The 20,305-nt window shown below is 42.2% G+C and overlaps 1 protein-coding gene across 2 annotated transcripts in view; it reads right to left on the reverse strand.

Moving 5' to 3' along the window:
* The window catches only part of DNAJC15 (DnaJ heat shock protein family (Hsp40) member C15), an 83,998-nt gene extending 67,782 nt beyond the window's left edge, over positions 1 to 16,216 (reverse strand). The window contains exon 1 of one of the 2 annotated variants that reach the window (XM_033234078.1): positions 15,685 to 16,216. In XM_033234078.1, coding sequence (XP_033089969.1) covers positions 15,685 to 15,792 — 108 coding nt within the window. In that variant the 5' untranslated portion in view covers positions 15,793 to 16,216. The remainder of the gene's footprint in view (positions 1 to 15,684) is intronic. The other variant, XM_033234087.1, reaches the window with a different exon arrangement.
* Positions 16,217 to 20,305: the final 4,089 nt, after the last annotated feature.

Raw genomic sequence — 20,305 nt, forward strand, 5'->3', positions numbered from 1 at the left:
GTGTCCCCATCTGCCGACTGCTAGACACTCAATCACATACTTCTCCCCTCAATAAATTTACTTGTTGACCCTTTCTGGAAATTTTTCATTTCTGTTTGATTGCACGGAAAGGTGCACGCAAAAGCACACGCAGACTTCTAGGTACAGAAACACTATAATTTTATACAAAAAGATGTTTCTGTTTCATTTTCAATAGTTTCCACAGGATGTTTTGTTGACATTTCTGACTGTAATAATAAATTAAGTCAATGTCACAGAATCATAGAGTTGAAAAAAATGACAGAGAATATTAGCCAAAACGCACATTTTATGAGGAAGACACTGAGGGCCTGAGAAGTTACATGACTTGCAAACTGCAGCAACAATTATCAGTGTCTGCACCGGACTAGAGCCCAGGGATCCTACTTCCAGACCACAGCTCATGCCTTCAAGCAACAATCTGAAGTCACTCCCACACTCCCTTTAATGGATTATAAAAATTACTCAAGATTGGGCCAGGCGTGGTAGCTCATGCTTGTAATCCCAGCTCTTTGGGAGGCCGAGGCGGGGTGGCGGGTGGATCACGAGGTCAGGAGATCGAGATCATCCTGGCTAACACGGTGAAACCCGTCTCTACTGAAAATACAAAAAATTAGCTGGGCGAGGTGGCCTGTGCCTGCAGTCCCAGCTACTCGGGAGGCTGAGGCAGGAGAATGGCGTAAACTCGGGAGGCGGAGCTTGCAGTGAGCCAAGATGGCGCCACGGCACTCCAGCCTGGGCAACAGAGCGAGACTCGTCTCAAAAAAAAAAAAAAAAAATTGAATAGTTTGATAAGTATGAAAGTGGCATTACTAGTCTCTCTTTCAGCTTTTCTTCTGGATGGGGCCAGGTGACAATCTGTCATATCTCCAGTACACAGCCTGTTAATAACCAGAGGTATACATTTTGGCCAACAAATTGAAGTCTTACAAACTGTCAAAAGAATGGTTCAATGAACAATCTCCTGAACTGATGCTGGGAATACAAATTAGGACAATGTGTCTAGAGGTTACTTTCATCACAGGAGTCAACAACCTTAAATATACGAATGTCTTGAGGCTTAGTAACTACAATTCAAAAAATTTATCCTAAGAAAATAATCAGAAAAATCCATCAAAACATTTAAGAGAAAATTCATCAGTGTGTTTTATTTGTAATACAAAAAAAAAATGGAAACAATCTGACTATCCAACAATGGGGGAATCATTAAATAAATTAAGGCACGTGTAAAATATGGATCGATAATTAAATATATTATTGAGGAATGTTTAACAACCATATGTTAAGTACAGAATAAAAGCAGGCTATAAAAAAAGAACGTTTTCATTAAAACATAGTCTTGGAATCATCAGACTTTAGAATCAAAGAAATATGAGTTTTGGCTCCTTACTTGTCAGCTCCATGACCTGCCCAAGTTACATGACCTCTATGTGTTCCTTCATCTGTAAAATGAGGATGATGACTGTACCTAATTCCTTGGCTTGGTATGAATTTTTATAAGTTAGGTCATTCATATACATAAACTAGTATATTTAACATGGGATAAACAGTCAACAAATGGTAGCTATTACAATTACTATATATTACATAATCATTTCTTTTTAAAATCAGGGGGTAGGGCCGGGCGCGGTGGCTCAAGCCTGTAATCCCAGCACTTTGGGAGGCCGAGACGGGCGGATCACGAGATCAGGAGATCGAGACCATCCTGGCTAACACGGTGAAACCCCGTCTCTACTAAAAAAATACAAAAAACTAGCCGGGCGAGGTGGCGGGCGCCTGTAGTCCCAGCTACTCGGGAGGCTGAGGCAGGAGAATGGCGTAAACCCGGGAGGCGGAGCTTGCAGTGAGCTGAGATCCGGCCACTGCACTCCACCCTGGGCGACAGAGCGAGACTCCGTCTCAAAAAAAAAAAAAAAAAAAAAAAAAAATCAGGGGGTAAAAATAAAGGTTATTTAAAAAAGAAAAATCTTAGGAAGATCTCACCTAGTGAGATGGGTTTAACAAGTTTTAACTTCAGAAGGCAGTTTAAAATAAACTGTCTACTGAACTGTCTACTTTAAAATAAACTTTTAAAATGAATTCTTCCTGACATTCTTCATAAGAACAACTACATTGATCTTTGGTGTCTCCCTTTTTATCCTTGCACTTAAATCTGCACCCTGATCATAAAAATGATCCCACTGCGTCTCTAGCTGGCCTCCTTCCTATCAAGTACTCCGACAAACTTTTATTATACTGACTTTGAAGTCTCTGGCAAGAACCCCTCAAACTCTTTTTCAGCTTATATCTGATGTACACCTTATCTGCAACATTTTGTAGTTTTGCTTATTTCTTTTTGCTTGGGAAATCATCCCCTTTAATGAAAGCTACTTTTACTCCCTTAAAGCAAACCATTTTACTTTAAGGCAGTGGCTGCTACGGCCTGTCTGAAGCGGCCCCCACAAGGTCGCTGCCTGCAGAGCGGAAGGTGCTGTGGGGGCTGGCCATTCAGCAGAGCTGCTGGGAGCTGGGAACAGGCAGGAGGCTCTCCACCTACCAGCTCAGCAGGGTAGGAGCCAGTGCTCCTGGGCGCAGCTGCAGCTGCCCAGCTGCACTCTCAGGGGCCCAGGAAGCCCCCTGCCCCTGCAGGCTCATAAGTGCCTGCTCCCGCTCCCTGGTCTCTCCCCACTCCGGACATCCACCCAGTGTGGGGCAAAGTTGTGGCTAAGCTGAGGCTCTGTCTCAACCCAGCTGGGCATGCATGCACTAAGAGCGGGTGCTGACAGGCCAGCCCCCTGCCACTTCGGCCCCCTCTAGACTTCGGGCACAAGCCCGGGAGGGAGGTCCGGCCAAGGGGCTGAGGGTAGCTTGGCACGGGCCTGTGGGCTCCCCGCAGCACCTAGAGCCAGGGTGCCGTGAAGGGCACGTTGGTGGCAGCAGGATGTTGTGAGGTTCCTGGGCAGGAAGGGTTGGGTCCCCGTGGAACCCCCCTCCTTGAAGCTAGGATTGGCCTGAAGCCTGGGGACCAGGCTGCCAGTTCTGGGTGAAGTCCACCAACCGGAGTATGAAGTTCATTGATGACCAATCAGCCAATTGGATGGTGCTTTTTCCAGGCCTGCCCATGGCCACCCACGGACCAATCAACAAGCAGTTCCTCCATTCTGAGCACAAAAAAACCCTGCAGACTCAGCCAGACACCCTTACAGGATGACCTGCCTGCAGACAGGAGCTACACACTCCGGTCTCCTCTCTGTTGAGGGCTGCACTGGGTGTGGTGGTGCGACCTGTATTCCCAAGCTACTCAGGAGGCTGAGGTCGGGGGACTGCTTGAGCCTGGAAGGCTGAAGTTGCAGTGAGCTGAGATTGCATCACTGCACTCCAGCCCGGATGACAGCGAGACCCTGTCCCAGAAAAAAAAAAAAAAAAAGAAAGAAACTGAAAAACATTTTGTCCAATCACAATAAAAAAAAAAAAACAAAATAAAATGGAATCTGAAAGAAAGTCTTCAGATAAGAAGGCAGACCTTTCAGAATCCAATTTTTAAAATGTAAAATTAAATTGGTACTTTGGACCGGACACAGTGGCTTACACATGTAATCCCAGCACTTTGAGAAGCAGAGGTGGGAGAATCCCTTGAGCCCAGGAGTTCAAGACCAGCCTGGGCAACACAGCAAGACCCCAGCTCTACAAAACATAAAAATAAAAGAATTAGCCAGGCATGATGGCACACTCCTGTGGTCCCAGCTCCTTGAGAAGCTGAAATGGGAGGATCACTTCAGCCTGGGAAATCGAGACTGCAGTGAGCTATGATCACGCCACTGTACACCACCAGCCTGGGAGACAGAGCAAGATGCTGTCTCAAAAGAAATAAAAATTAAAAATTAAAAAAAAATTGGTACTTTGAAAACAATTATTACTTACAAATCAATACAGAAATTATTCACAAACCACATAATACATATAGAAATCTCTTAAGTACTATATAGTAACGAAGTCCTTGAATTAAACTCTAACATCACTGCAGCTAGGCATTATTTGGGGAGGAAAGTGCAGTTTAAAGGACCATTCTTTTCTCCCTTGGTTTACTTCTCTTCAGTTCTAATGCCTACTATATAAAAACTAGTTTTTCAGCGTGGTGGTGACTGTTGAATTCTAGGTATTCCAAAACGAAGTGAAAATCATTCTCCTGAAGACCATATTCAGTCCTTTAGAGGAATGAATATGCAATAATATTTTACCTTATACCCACAGATAGGTTCTTTACTGTTCACTTGACCTGTACTAAGATTCTAAAACAACAAACTTGAAATATAATGACAAATGGCAGAAAGGTTAATGAGTCTCTTTCTCTCTACTTCCTTTCACAATCCCCTAGCAGCACCCTCCCTCCATTAGCAGTCCCTAACACCAGATATTGAAAAACAAAAATAAAGCCCAAACCAAACACACACAAATGCACTTTACTGAAGCTTAGGGAAAAATTTTACTGTCCTTGATGGACTGAAAGCAGCAGCCATATGTACTGAGACAAGGATATCTTTTACTCTCATCTCATCAGTTATATAGGGAAAAGACAAAGGAATTGGGGAAGATTTGGGTGGGAGGACAAAAACGGATTAGGATCTGAAGTTATGACCCAGAATGAAGCTCCCCATGAGATCAAATGTTACATACACTGGATTCATTGGAGAAATGCCTGATTTTAGGACTGTGGCAGGAAATACACAAAATGAGCCTAGAGCACCATGTAGTGCCAGAATGCAAGGAAGTGCTCAAAAAACCCCCCACAATGTTGGGGGGTGTGTCAAAGGTACACAAGGGTCAACTAAAAGAGATCCCAGGCCGGGCGCGATGGCTCAAGCCTGTAATCCCAGCACTTTGGGAGGCCGAGGCGGGCGGATCATGAGGTCAGGAGATCGAGACCATCTTGGCTAACATGGTGAAACCCTGTCTCTACTAAAAATACAAAAAATTAGCCGGGTGTGGTGGCGGGCGCCTGTAGTCCCAGCTACTCGGAGGCTGAGGCGGGAGAATGGCATGAACCCGGGAGGCGGAGCTTGCAGTGAGCTGAGATCGCGCCACTGCACTCCAGCCTGGGCGACATAGCCAGACTCCATCTCAAAAAAAATAAAATAAAATAAAATAAAAGAGATCCCAATGGCCAAAGATAAAACAGCTTGAGCAACAAAATATAGTAGTGGATTATAATCCAAAGCATAAAATTAATATCCATGAAACCAAACTAATATAAATAAGTAATAAATGGGTATAAAAGGACAAATCTCCCACACAGAAGAATTCCAAATAATCTGACAGATTACACTTAAGGAGGGAGAGCATAACTCTCTATTCCTTAAATATGGGCTGCACAAAGTGACTTTCTTTCACAAAGTGCAGTATTCAAATAAAGTTTACAGTTAAGAAAACTCAAATACTACCGCATCAGATTAGATCAACATCAATTGCAATAAATATGTTTACAGTATGTACACTTCATATGATGTGATGAAAACGGCACTTCACTTTTCTTTTTTCTTTTTTTTTTTGAGATGAAGTTTTGCTCTTGTTGCCCAGGCTGGAGTGCAATGGCATGATCTTGGCTCACTACAACCTCCACCTCCCAGATTCAAGCAATTCTCCTGCCTCAGCTTCCCAAGTAGCTGGGATTACAGGCACGTGCCACCATGCCCAGCTAATTTTTGTATGTTTAGTCGAGATGGGTTTTGCCATGTTGACCAGGCTGGTCTCGAACTCCTGACCTCAGGTGATCTACCTGCCTCGGCCTCCCAAAGTGCTGGGATTACAGGCATGAGCCACTGTGCCCAGCCTGGCACTTCACTTTTCTGATCTTCCTCCCAAAAACCTAAAACCCAGTCCAATCATGAGAAAAACATCTAAGAAATTCCAGTAGGGGGTATCCCACAAAATACCTAACCAGTATGCTTCAAACCTGTCAAGGTCATCAAAAATAAGGCAAGTCTGAAAAACTGTCACAGCCATAAAGAGCCAAAAGAGATGTGAAAACTAAATGTAATGTGGTACCTGGTTGAGATCTTGGAACAGAAAAAGGACATCAGCTAAAAAGCATGGGAATCTGAATCAAATATGACTTGGGTTAATAATAATGTATCAATATTGGTTTATTTTATTTTTTTTCCAATTGGGTCTCATTCTGTCCCCAAGGCTGCAGTGCAGTGGTATGATCATAATTCACTGTAACCTTGAACTCCTGGGCTCAACTGATCCTATCACCTCAGCCTCACAAGAAACTAAGACTACTGGCATATGCCACCACAAGTGACTAATTTTTAAAGTTTTCTGTAGAAATGGGGTCTCACTAGATTGTCTTGATGTGGTTTGGATCTGTGTCCCTGAGCAAATCTCACTTTCAACTGTAATGCCCAATGTGGGAGGTGGGGCTGGTGGGAGGTGACTGGGTCATGGCGGCAATTTCTCATGAGTGGTTTAGCACCATCCCCTTGGCGCTATTCCTGTGATAGTGAGTTCTTTAGAGTGCGGTGGTGCGACCTGGGTTCACTGCAGCCTCCACCTCCCGGGTTCAAGGTATTCTCCTGCCTCAAGCCTCCTGAGTAGCTGGGTCTACAGGTGTGTGCCACCACACCCGGCTAATTTTTGTATTTTTTAGTAAAAGTGGGGTTTTGCCATCTTGACCAGGCTGGTCTTGAACTCCTGGCCTCAAGTGATCTGCCCGCCTTGGCCTCCCAAAGTGCCAGGATTACGAGTGTGAGCCACCATGCCTGGCAACAGTACTTATTTCATCCCCAATAGCATGGAAATTATATTCCAAGAACATAAGACAGTGCAAATGGAATTACTCAAAATAATACTCTATTTCCCTTACACTGTGGATTAAGGGAATACTTAGCATTTCAAAAAGTGTTTTCTAACACTGCTTTAAGGAGACTGTGCTTTCAAATTTCTCAGTATCAGTGGAATTCAAAATACAGCTGAAAACAGATGTGTTGGTCCCAGGCCTAGCTGCATTCACCAATCAATTCCTTGGCTACTCTCTGTTCTGTTAGAAGAGCTAAGTCCTACAGGCTCTTGTGTCAGCTGGCTCCCAGTAGAGTCAGACCAATGGGATGCGACAGTGAAAGACTGGACAGTGAAAACAAGGAAGAAACCAAGGTATTACCACCCCTTCCTCTCCGTCTTTAGCAACTGCTCCAGCAGCAGCAGTGGCTCCAGTTCCCCCTAAGCAGACATCCACGGTTCCAATTAATGCACAGTGGTTTTGAAAAACACCAACTCCTCCCTTTGGCCCTATAGCTCTAGGAGTGCTACTGGTTCCTTGCTGTTCCCAATCTCTGGATTGCTTCACTATCCTGTTTCGCTTCTCAACAACTCCATTAGCTACGAAACCAATTCCTGGAATTACATTTCCCTTCTTTTACATATTTAAGTTATATGTTTTCCTAGTTAGACCTTGACTGACATAATTAGAAAAGTTTAAGGGGAAAGAAAAACAAAGAGAATATTCTGAATAAGAGCAGAGGCAAGCACAGTACCTCTGGGATTCATCTACTTCTCAAATGTGTGACCTTGCACAAATTATTTCGGTGCTTTAAGCCTCAATTTATTTGTCTACAAGTAGAGGGTTATAATAGTAATAGTATCTATACCTCCTAGGGTTACTATATAGACTAAATGAGCTCAGCATTTAAAACATTAGCATAAGGCCTGGCACAAAACACTTCAGCTATCATCACTATTACTGCTGCCATCATCTCCTCCTCTGTACTCCCAGAGTACCGCCCACCATAATGCATGTGATTCTCCTGAAGGCCTCCACTGATCATACAACTCCTACAAAACTAACTGCCTACCAATTTGGTCCACATTCCTTAACCTGCCATTTGGAGCTATCTACAGTCGTAACCCAACCTACCTCTCCTTATTTTTCTTCCTTGATATAACCCACATTTTAGAAAAACTTGTTTTTCTCTTTCTGGTTTCTTTTGAAAAATCAAATGTCTGGTAATAATGGTTTATTCCAATGATCTGCCTCCTTTAGAAAAGCAAGTGCTCTCTCATTTTGCTAGAATCATCACTCATGTAATACAATACCATTTAACCCAGTCATCCCCTCACTTGTTTCTGCTACCTGCCTAGCCCCTTTAAGCATCTGAATTTGCTACCTCTGCCTAAGATTTTTTTTATCTTTTTTACTTAACTCATATTCTTCCCTTTTCTCATTCCCTTTTCTCAATGTTCAACTCATTCAACTCACTTTTCACAAAGTTTTCTGATTCCCCAAATAAGAAACAATGGCTCATTCCTATGAAATCAAGCAGTTTATCCATATATCTCTCTTACGACACACCTATGCCTTAGTCTTTCATTCACTTATCCTTGAAAAGACATTTACTAAGTATCTGCAACCTATCCCATACTGTGATTGACCCTAGAAGTCATTCTCAAAAGTGAATCAGACAGGATCTCCGCTGCGGGGGAGTTCCCAGTCTAGGAGTCTAGGTTTAGTTTCTGGTCAAGTCCCTTGAGAAGAAAATGCATATTTGATTAATCTTTGTATCCACTATAGCACTTAGGCTCAGAACCTTACCTAATAATGTATGACTCCATAAATAGTGTTAAATGGATGAATAAATAAATGAACAAAAATATGACAGCACTTAGAGAGCCTGTCTTTAATTGGGCATTTCAATTTGATCCAAATTTGCCTCCTAGAGCAACTGTTTTCATAAAGTTTTACTGGAACATGGCCACATTTATTTATTGTCTATGTGTTCACTCTACAACAGTGTAGTTGTGATAGAGGCTATATGGTCTGCAGAGCCTGAAATGTTTACTATGTAACCCTTTACAAATTAAGTTTGCTATCCTCTGCCCTTGAGGGTGGCAATCTTGGTTTATCTATATCCTCCCCATACACACTTAGTTTATAGCGTCCATATATTTGGTGTTACCCAAAAATCTATTAAAATGAATTTAATTGACAAATTTTAAAAACAGAACCTATTTCTAAGTTGGAGACTGCCTGTGTTATTGGAAATATTAATAAGCAATGATCAAAACTTGAAAAAACACATCAGAAGTCAGAGTATTACACGTCCTCTGATTACACACATATTTATTAGATGCTTACATTTTAGGCCTCTCTTGACTATTACAAAAGTCAAAGAGGCATAGTCTCATTTACCTTGTTCTTTTTTTAATTCCTTAAGGCTGTCTGTTCATCACTCTGTAACATTTCCCTAATCTACTTATCTCTAAGCTCGTTGGTTTCATTCGTTTGTTAATTTAATAATTCAACAAAAATTTATGAGGCAGAGCAATCATGTGCCTGGTACTATGTTGGGAACTGAATGAGTATTCTTAAAACTTCATCCCCATCTATAAAGAATATCTAATTTTAGTTAAAAAGGCATATTTCAAAGAGAAGAAACATTATCTAAATAATGGCAGCAAATCAACAAATGGGCCGTGTCAGGTATCTGGTACCACTACCTGGTTTCAAATATCCACTAGAAAGTCAAAATAACAACAACAACAATTTAAAAAAAAAAAAAAAAAACCAGAAAAATTACTTCAAACGTTCCACTACCATGAATCAAAAAATTTCTGAAAACTGGGAAAACAGATCACTCCATCACAGCTGCTACAGCTGAGGGGGGAAAACAAGGCATCAAAATTGTTTACAAATTCCCTAAGGCATTTTATTCTCCTAAACAACATAAGCAGTAAATAACCTTTTAGATAAATATAAATTGCCTGAAAGTGTTATAAAATGCTAAATCTTCCATTTTGAGACTGAAAATTTGAGTCCAAGAAAAACAATAGTTGTACCAGAGGGAAATGAAGAAGAAAAAAAGGTATTCTTCTTCCTCACAAGAGGGGTGGTAGTTGTGATGGTGGTGACAGGAAAGACGGAGACTATTCACTCATTCAAAAAATACTTACTTAGCTTTTACCACATAAACATTTATTTGGCATGTGCCAGGACTTATGCTAAGTTCTGGGGAAAGAGCAGTGAGCAAGACAGACACAGACCCTTGCTCTCCCTTAGAGGTTAACATGTAAGAGGACTCTACAAGGAAAAAATACAGGTGTCCATATGATATTAAAATCAAATATCCATGTTTATTTATTAAGTTGCTCAATAATAACAGAATAGCTATTTCGCAGACAAACAATTAAATAACTATCATGTGCCAATTATAATGCCAATCACAGATACAGTGTTTTCCCTGAGGACTTCACACCATAGGTGCTTATACTAATATAAATTATTTTGATGTATCTTAATAAACTATAATAAAAACTTGTGCAACTTCCTAAGGAAACAGTATAAAACAATTTTCTTCTACTAGGCAAGGGGAACTGGGGTCAGGGAAGGCTTCACATTGGAAGTGTCTTAAAAATAAATAAATAAATATGAGTTAGCCAGGAAAAGAATTTCAGAGAGAAGAGAAAGCTCCAGTAAAGTCACAAAACCATAAAATTTCATGAAGGAAACTTAATGTAACTATAGTACAGGGTACAGTGCAATGGAGGGGATGGGAATGTGGCTGGATACGTCATTTGAGGATCAGTACATGAAGAGTACTGTATAAGATCCTGAGAAAGGTTTAGATTGTGTTAAACTCATAAAAAGGGATGGTATCATTAACAAGTCTGTATTGCAGAAAAATAACTGATGGCAGTGTGAAGTTTAGAAAGCATACAATGCCAGAAGCAAAGAGACTTGTTTTTAAAGGCGATCACTACAGGCCAGAGTAGAGACGATAAAGACTAAGAGAATAGCAAGGGAAGGAATAGCAAGAAAACAATTACAGATATGAGGCTAAGTGACTGATGAACTGAATGGTGGAGGTAAAGGAGAAAGTGGAGTTGATGATGGCACTAGTCAAGCAAGGGGAAAGAAGAGGAGAATCAGCCTGTTCAGGGAAGACTATAATGAGCTACATTTTAAATAAGCTGAATTTTCTATTTTTGCTTATGGTTCTCACTGGTAGACATCTGGAAATTCTTACTGACTCCATTCACTAAAAGCAAAGTTCTTCTCATTTCTTCCCATTCAAGAATAACATTCATTCATTCAACAATTTCTTTTTGGAATGTTTACCACACATCAGGCACCATTATAAATGCTAGAAATACATATCAGAGAACAAATAAAGTCCCTGTCCATGAAACTTAACATTCTAGCCGTCTACTATGGTGTAAGAAACGGTGGGGAAGAATCAGTTAGGCTGGATGCGGTGACTCATCCCTAAAATCCCAGCACTTTGGGAGGCTGAGGAGGGTGGATCACTTGAGGTAAGGAGTGTGAGACCAGCCTGGCAGACATGGGAAAACCCCATCTCTACTGAAAATACAAATATTAGCTGGGCGTGGTAGCAGACGCCTGTGGTCCCAGCTACTTGGGAGGCTGACGCAGAAAACTCAGGTGAACCTGTGAGGCGGAGGCTGCAGTGAGCCAAGATCCCGCCATTGCGCTCCAGCCTGGGCAACAGAGCGAGACTTCATCTCAAAAAAAAAAAAAAAAAAAAGTGAAAAATACAGGTATACAGTACATAATCCACGTGATTGATTACCAATGTAAGCTTCAAAGTATTGTTAAAGCATGTTTTAAATCATGTTATCATTACAAAATAGTAAAAGTACTGTCTTATTTTTGGAAATGAATGCCTGAAAATATGTGTGTTTGACAGGTTTTAGTTTTCACATATCAGGATTGTTTATAATGAAACATGCATGTGTCTAGTTTTTTTTACACGTTACACTATCCTAATAATAACAACAGTTGTGAGGGTGGGAGGAGAGCATCAGGAAGAACAGCTAATGTATGCTGGGCTTAATACCTAGGTGATGAGACGATCTGTGCAGCAAACCACCACGGCACACATTTACCTGTGTAACAAACCTGCACATCTAGCACATGTACCCCTGAACTTAAAAACTGAAGAAAAATAAAAATAATAGGAGTTACAGTTTTCAGGAAAGTAATGAAACTAACTGACTACCATTTCATACAAACTGAGTTTTGTTCAAACTGCTTTAAAATTTGATAATAATCGGCCGGGCGCGGTGGCTCAAGCCTGTAATCCCAGCACTTTGGGAGGCCGAGACGGGTGGATCACGAGGTCAGGAGATCGAGACCATCCTAGCTAACACGGTGAAACCCCGTCTCTACTGAAAAATAAAAAAAAAAAAAAAAAAAAAAAAAAACTAGCCGGGCGACGTGGCGGGCGCCTGTAGTCCCAGCTACTTGGGAGGCTGAGGCAGGAGAATGGCGTAAACCCAGGAGGCGGGGCTTGCAGTGAGCTGAGATCCGGCCATTGCACTCCAGCCTCGGCGGCAGAGCGAGACTCCGTCTCAAAAAAAAAAAAAAAAAATTTGATAATAATCTCCTCTTAAAGTTTCGTTTCTACTTTTCCATGAGAAACAGCTTTGCTAGTGCAAAGTTTGATCACGACTTCTATTAAATCATTGATTGTAAAATGCTATTTTATTCAAGATGCTACATAGATATTTTGCCTATTTTTAAAAATTATTTTAATCTTTTAAATAGGCTACTGAACACTAGTTCTTAGTTTCAAAAGGGAAGCTTACCTAAGAAAAAGTTATTTAATAAATATGACAAGATATATTTATTTCTTTTTGATTTTTCTTTTCAGAGAGACAGGGGTCTCACTATGTTGCCCAGCCTGGGTCACGAACCCCTGGGCTCAAGTAATCCTTCCACCTGACCTTCCCAAATTGCTAGAATTACAGGCATGAGCCACCATGCCCAGCCCAAGAAGATATATTTCATAAACCTTAAGATGAATTACATTTATAAAATAGCGTGAAAGTTTTTTTCTTTAACTCATTGACAAACATTATTTTCTATTTTCAATAAGATTACCAAATATGCCCCACACCTAGGCCATTTTTTTCCTTTCCTAATATTTACCTTTTGTCAGCTTCTCACTGCTTTTAGTACTTCCAAGTTGCCTAAAGTTGTTATCAACAATCTTCTGCCTCATTATTTGTCATTGCCTGGACCAGGAACTCCCAAAAGAAGCAGAACAATCCCTAAGGGACATTCTGAAAGTACAGGAGGCCCTGTTTGGTTGCACAATAATTTGAATAGAAAGGAGGGTATTTGGTGGATGGGGGACTATTGATCCTAAGAAGTCCTAAAATACGTGAGACAATCCTGTATAATAAAGAACTGTTTGCATCCCTCAATTTTAAAAGATTAAGTAGGGAGGGGGGAGGGATTGCATTGGGAGTTATACCTGATATAAATGACGAATTGATGGGTGCTGACGAGTTGATGGGTGCAGCACACCAACAGCCACAAGTATACATATGTAACAAACCTGCACGTTATGCACATGTACCCTAGAACTTAAAGTATAATAAAAAAAATCAGAATAAAAAAATAAAAGATTAAATAGGTGAAAAGTTTATGATAATCTTAGTCCAGAACTTTATTATATATAAATATATCATTATTACACTGTTTTAGTACAGACTGAATCTTCCACAAGTGCAAGTGCCATGTAAATTGAGGGAGATTCCACTCTTTTGTTCAAATTTTTACCAGAAATTGTTCGCCATTTAGGAAAAATAAGTTTGTAAAGAACGATGGTCCTTCTGCTATCTGAAGAGCCAATACAATACATTTGATAAACAATTTGCATTGGTAGCTGTCACACACACAGTGATTCTATGAATTGGTGCAATATGCCAGCAACTAATAATTACTCATTATGTTTTCTAATGTAGTAATGTCTAAGTATTTACATATTTAAATTGTAGACATGTTAACATGTTATTTTTTTTTTTTTTTGAGACAAAGTCTTGCTCTATCGCCCAGGCTGGAGTGCAGTGGCGTGATCTCCACTCACTGCAACCTCTGCCCCCTGCAACCTCTGCCCCCTGGGTTCAAGCAGTTCTGCCTCAGCCTCCCTAGTAGCTGGAATTACAGACATGTGTTACCACGCCCAAATAATTTTTGTATTTTTAGTGGAGACAGGGTTTTGCCCTGTTGGCCAGGCTGGTCTCGAACTCCTGACCTCAAGTGATCCGCCCGCCTCAGCCTCCCAAAGTGCTGGGATTATAGGAGCGAGACACCGCACGCAGCCTGTAGACATGTTTTCTAATAAAATATTTCACCTTTATGTCTCAATTAAAGCATTATATTGATTATTAAAAGTTATGTTTACAGGTAGATTATATTGTCTATGAATCTGACTTCAGGATTTCAGGATATTACAGGACACAGACAGTTTCACAATCACTGGCCTACACTTTAGCCTTCATGTACCTGGACTACTAAAGATGCTTCCTATCTGATACTCTGGATTCTGTAAACTCTCTTCTCTTCCAAGTAAAAATACCTACAGATGTAAAAATCACCAATATTAGTTCTATCTTCCAATTACCACAGCTCCCAACTACCTTGAAAGCCTGATACTGGCTTTCAGTTTTTACAATTCTCCACAAAACGATCACTTCTGCCTAATTTTGTTCAGCTATATCATACACTGAATACTATATCCAGAAATCCTTATTTCTAAGGAGTCAGCAAGTCATAACGGAAAAGGTGTAGCATTTGGAATCATAGATCTGCCACTTACCAGGGATGATCCTGGACAAGTTAATTAAAACTTTCTAAATCTCCATTGCCTCATTTTTTTTTTCCTTTGTTGGAGACAGGGTCTAGCTCTGTCTCTCAGGCTGAAGTGCAGTGGCGAAATCATAGCTCACTATAACCTCAAACTCCTGGGCTCAAGTGATCCTCCAGACCCAGCCTCCCAAGTAGCTAGGACTACAGGCTCACACCACGACGCCCAGCTGATATTTTTCATTTTTCTTTTGCAGAGATGGCGTCTCCTATGTTGTACAGGCTGGCCTCCAACTCATGGTCTCAAGTGATCCTCCTGCCTGACCTTCCTAAAGCGCTGGGATTACAAGCCTAAACCACCACTTGGACAATTTTTCACATTGAATGTTGAAATACTACCGTGCAACTGTGCATGTATCAGGTTAAAGATAATACATCGTTAAAATTAAACCCACCTGTTTCTCTTCGCTTAACATGGCTACAGAAAACGTAAAAATACGTATGTGGCTCACAATATGTTTCTGTTGGACACTTCTCTGTTAGACCCTTCCTTTTTCCGCCTCCACGGTTCATACTGAATACACCACTTGCAATTTCCAACAGAGCCCTGTTTCTGTGCCGGAGACTTTGGAGATACTACTCCTGGTACCTGAAACACTTTTTCCCCTTCTCTTTGCTGAATGAACTGCTTTTATTCATTAAGATCTTAATTTTTAACTACAGCTTTCTCCAAGAAGCGTCCCTGATCCCACCACGTCCCCTGCAAAACGGTATTAGTGCCTCCTACGAGATAGGAAAATCCACATACAGCACTTACACTGTATTTGCAATTGCCTATTTTCTGGTTTGTGTCCCAGACACGACTGGAAGCTCCTTGAGGAGACAGATCCTCAGAACTGCTCCGTCTTCCACGCCCAATCGTCAAAGCCAAGCACAAGGCGGTCTCTCCACTGAACAAATGAGCGTTAGGGCACAGACAGTGAGCGAATACGGGGGAGTACAAAGGTTCAAGGGTGAGGCGGTAGAGAGGGCTGAAGCAGAAACAAGGGAGCCAGAGAGGGGTGGGGACCGCTGGCAGCACTCACCAGTTCCTGCTGGTCGACGTCGGCGTCGGGTCGTTTGGCCGAGGGCTGCAAATACTCAGCGTAACGCAACCCCTCGCCAACTGGGGCGATGACACCACGGGCAGCCATGGCAATGCGGCCCGGAGACGCAAGGCCCCGCGGCGATGACTACGAGGCGGCCTTAGGGACAAACTAGTTAGCGCGGTTTCTTCTCGCAGCTCCACTGCACGCTGCGCTCCCTGTGCTATTAAAGGCGAGGGTCCCAGAAGCTACCCTTCTCACCCGAGGTGGGCAGTGTGTCCCGTGAAAGCTCGGGGTCAGATTCCGAAAAGAGCCAAGGGCACTGGGACGTTTTCGAATCACACTCGCAGGCGCAGAGCCAACGCTGACCCTCAGGGAGTATTATATACTTGGGCCTGGCCCCTCCCCAGGCCTCCCTAAGGGACTGGGCTTAAGCCCTGTGATCTGATGTTGGTCGAATCAGATGCCTGCCCATTAAGCTCGGAGTCTAGCTCTAGTGCCTGAGGGTGGGCTTGCCTGAGCTTTCCTGACCCCCTTCCGGGAGCCTTTCTTCCTACCCTCAACTACTGTTCGCACTTCTGTTTAATGACACAGTTCTCCCACCCCAGGAGAGAAATTGAAGAGACAATTTGCTTACACCACCCCCAAGTAAATGGCTGTATTTAAGGTGAAATTACACAGAAGAAACTTGTGGCCCGGCGCGGTGGCTCACGCTGTAATCTCGGCACTTTGGGAGGCCGAGGCAGGTGGATCACAATAGGCCAGGAGTTTGAGACCAACTTGGCCGACAAGGTGAAATCAAGGCTCTACTAAAAATACAAAGGTTAACCAGGTGTGGTGGCGCGTCCTTGTAATCCCAGCTACTCAGGAGCCTGAGCAGGGAAAGAAAGTTGTAAGCAAGTCTGTAAAGCTTACTCTCCCTCAAATGAGTTTGTGCTGATTTGTATATATAAAAGCCCATTTTATTATTAAGCTTTTTTTTTTTTTTTGAGATGGAGTCTCCTTCTGTTGCCCAGGCTGAATGCAGTGGCGCGATCTCTGGCTCACTGCAACCTCTGCCTCCCGAGTAGCTGGGATTAAAGGCAAGTGCCGCCACACCTGGCTAATTTTTGTATTTTTAGTAGAGACGAGGTTTCACCGTGTTGGCCAGGCTGGTCTCAAACTCCTGATCTCAGGTGATCCGCCCGCCTCAGCCTCCCAAAATGCTGAGATTACAGGCATGAGTCACCGCGCCTGGCTTCCATCAAGCTTTTTAAAGCAAAAATTAACCAGCAGTTGAAGCTTATGGTGTTTTCCAACTCCTGTACCAACTTGGCAGCTCTTTTGCTCCTTATACCCTTTGCAGAATCAGTTGACAGGAAGAAAAATCTTTTTTTTTTTTTTTTTTTTTTTGAGGCGGAGTCTCGCTCTGTCACCCAGGTTGGAGTGCAGTGGCCGGATCTCAGCTCACTGCAAGCTCCGCCTCCCCGGTTTACGCCATTCTCCTGCCTCAGCCTCCCGAGTAGCTGGGACTACAGGCGCCAGCCACCTCGCCCGGCTAGCTTTTTGTATTTTTTAGTAGAGACGGGGTTTCACCGTGTTAGCCAGGATGATCTCGAACTCCTGACCTCGTGATCCGCCCGTCTCGGCCTCCCAAAGTGCTGGGATTACAGGCTTGAGCCACCGCGCCCGGCCGAAAAATCTTTATTTTTGTTTTCTATTCCTGAATTTAAAGTTTTGAGGGTCTATTAATTTGTTCACTGAGTTAATATTATTAGCATGCCTAAGAAGTTAGGTCCTGGAAATTTACAATCTTGTAGGGAAGATAACACTGACACAGAATAATGATAATACATACCAGAACATGAGCACATGCATTGCACAGCACTATAAAGAGAACTGGACTGGGAATGAAACCGCCATTGCAAAATTACAACCGAGAAAGAGATCTGGCCCAATCAACACCATCTTGCTTCTAACCTACAAGCTGTCTTGTTCATTACTGGCCCTAGGCCAAACTAACTTTGGGAGGAATGTAATTCATAGTTTATAGTTTGAAACAAAGACGACAAAAGCCTTTTCCCAAAACAAACCTCCTTCTTGCCTGGGGACTAGACTGCCTTTTTAGGACTAACAAATTAGCCACAAGATTAGAAATTGGGATTTAGGAGTCATGCAGCTGGAGGCTACAAGATTCTGACCCTCCCCAAATTGCTGCTGGAGCTAACATCACTATTGTAAAAACTACCACCAGTGCTTGAGATATTTTGCAGGCCCTGCACTTGATGCATCAGCTGGCATTGCCCAGATCAATAAACTGGCTCATCTGATCTCGTGGCCCCCACTCAGGAACTGATACCGCAAGAAGACAACTTGGACTGCCTATGATTTCATCTTTGACTTGATCAATTAGCACTCCCAACTCACTGGCTTCCCCCTACCCACCAAGTTGTCCTTTGAAATTCTGATCCCAGCCAGGCGCAGTGGCTCACGCCTGTAATCCCAGCACTTTGGGAGGCCGAGGCGGGTGGATCATGAGGTCAAGAGATTGAGACGATCCTGGGCAACATGGTGAAACCCCATCTCTACTAAAAATGCAAAAATTAGCTAGGCGTGGTGGCACACACCTGTAGTCCCAGCTACTCGGGAGGCTGAGCCAGGAGAATCACTTGAACCTGGGAGGCAGAGGTTGCAGTGAGCAGAGATGGCACCACTGCACTCCAGCCTGGGTGACAGAGTGAGACTCTGTCTCAAACAATAATAATAAATAAATAAATAAATAAATAAATAAATAAATAAATAATTCTGATCCCTGAATGCTCTGGGAGACTGACTTGAGTAGAAATGAAACTCCAGTCTCCCACACAGCCAGCTCTGCGTCAATTACTCTTTCTCTATTGCAATTCCCCTGTCTTTATAAATTGGCTCTGTCTAGACTGCCAGCAGAGTAAACGCATTGGGTGGTTACAGGAATAAGGAAGAGGTCTGAGTTCTAGTGTACCTCCATTATTTTCTGGGCTTGTATAACTGAACATGTCCATTAACCTCTCCAAATCTTACCCGTAAAAGGAGAATAACATTTGTCCAACATTCTGACTCAGGGAAGTTGTGTAAACAAATACAAACCTCAAGGAGCCAGTCCTTCAAGATGGATCCCAACTGGCTAACTAGGACTAACTTAAAATAGAACCAAACCTTCCTTTTACACCGAAATCTGTGGCTCTCAGGTTTGCAAACTGTTTATTGGGATAGTCTCTCTCCTCTAAATTCCTTTTCAGAAAACTTTTCGTTTACATAAGGATAAAGAAAACAAGAGGATATGAAAGCAATTTGTATAATGCACTTATGAAAAGAGCTATAACTATAGTGCTCTCAGAGTTTATAGGAGGGAATGGCCACTTTTAACAGGGGTCATCGGAGAAGGTTTAGTGAAGACTTAGCCATTGAGATGAGGTAATGAACAATGGGTAAGATTTTTTTAGATGAAAGAGAGGAAATGCCAGAAATTTCAACTGGAAACAAATGGAAGGAAATGAAAAACGGTGATTCACAGGACTGGGTAAAAAGTACTCCAGGACTCTCAGAGAAATAATCTCATTACAGAAATTAATTTTTGTTAGGCGGATCCACAACTATGAAGGACACTAGTAAACTAAGCAAATGAATTGGATCAAGGCCTACAGGTCATTCTTCCATTCATTTATTTATTCAATAAATATTTATTGAGTATCTGTTAGGTATGAGGAACTATGCTAGGCATTGGACCTATAGAGTCAAACATACAAATAAGGTCTCTGATTCCTTGGAGTTTGGAGTACCCTAGTCGCTGGGCCCTAGCAGTAGCAGGCTGCTGGCCTGGAACAAATGAACAATTAGAGCAAGACCCAGGTTAGCTTCAGCTCCTGTTAGGGCAGCTACTGCTCCTGTTCAGGGACTGGAGAGAAGCTTTCAGAGCAGAAGCCAGGAAAAGGGGGAATAGAAGAAGTGGGAAGGGGAGAATATAGCAAGGTGGAGATGAGGTGGACTCAGCAGGGTTGCATCTCAGCTCAGACCCCAAACTATTGAGAGCAGATGGCTAGCTGCTTGTAAACTTGACTGACCTCATTCCACTGCTGCCTCAGGTATCCACTCCTGCAGATGTAGCCAATTTTAAAGAAAAATTTCATCCACAAAGATTACTCAGTTCCCAGCCCTTGGTTCTTTGGTAAATTCACCCTCCTCAGGAAAGAAAGGCTGGAAAAAAGGGCAATGAAGTCCTTTTCCTCTTCCCAACAAGGATCTCTTCCTGATTTAGCTAAACTCAATTTTCTGGCTTCTTGAGAACAAAGAAAAATATTTTTGTGAAACCCAAAAGGGAGGGCACATTAAATTTTCATTGGCCTGCTTTTATTAGTTATGCCACTTCAAAGACAGATTACATTATGTTCAGTAGACTTTTTAAAAGAAAGGCAGATTGCATTGGTAGTATGTCTTCGAAACATCTCAGTGGAAAATGTTCTAAAAATTTGTTGTTTGAAAGGACTTTTGACAAAGACAACTGACCGCTCAGTGCCTCAGTTTCCTCATTAGTAAAGTAGGTGATAATAATAGCACTCCCTTGTGGGAATTAAATGAGTTCACTTTTGTAAAGCTCTTAGAACAG

Source organism: Trachypithecus francoisi, unplaced genomic scaffold, assembly GCF_009764315.1.
Source record: "Trachypithecus francoisi isolate TF-2019V2 unplaced genomic scaffold, Tfra_2.0 Contig01461, whole genome shotgun sequence".
Lineage (NCBI taxonomy): Eukaryota > Metazoa > Chordata > Mammalia > Primates > Cercopithecidae > Trachypithecus > Trachypithecus francoisi.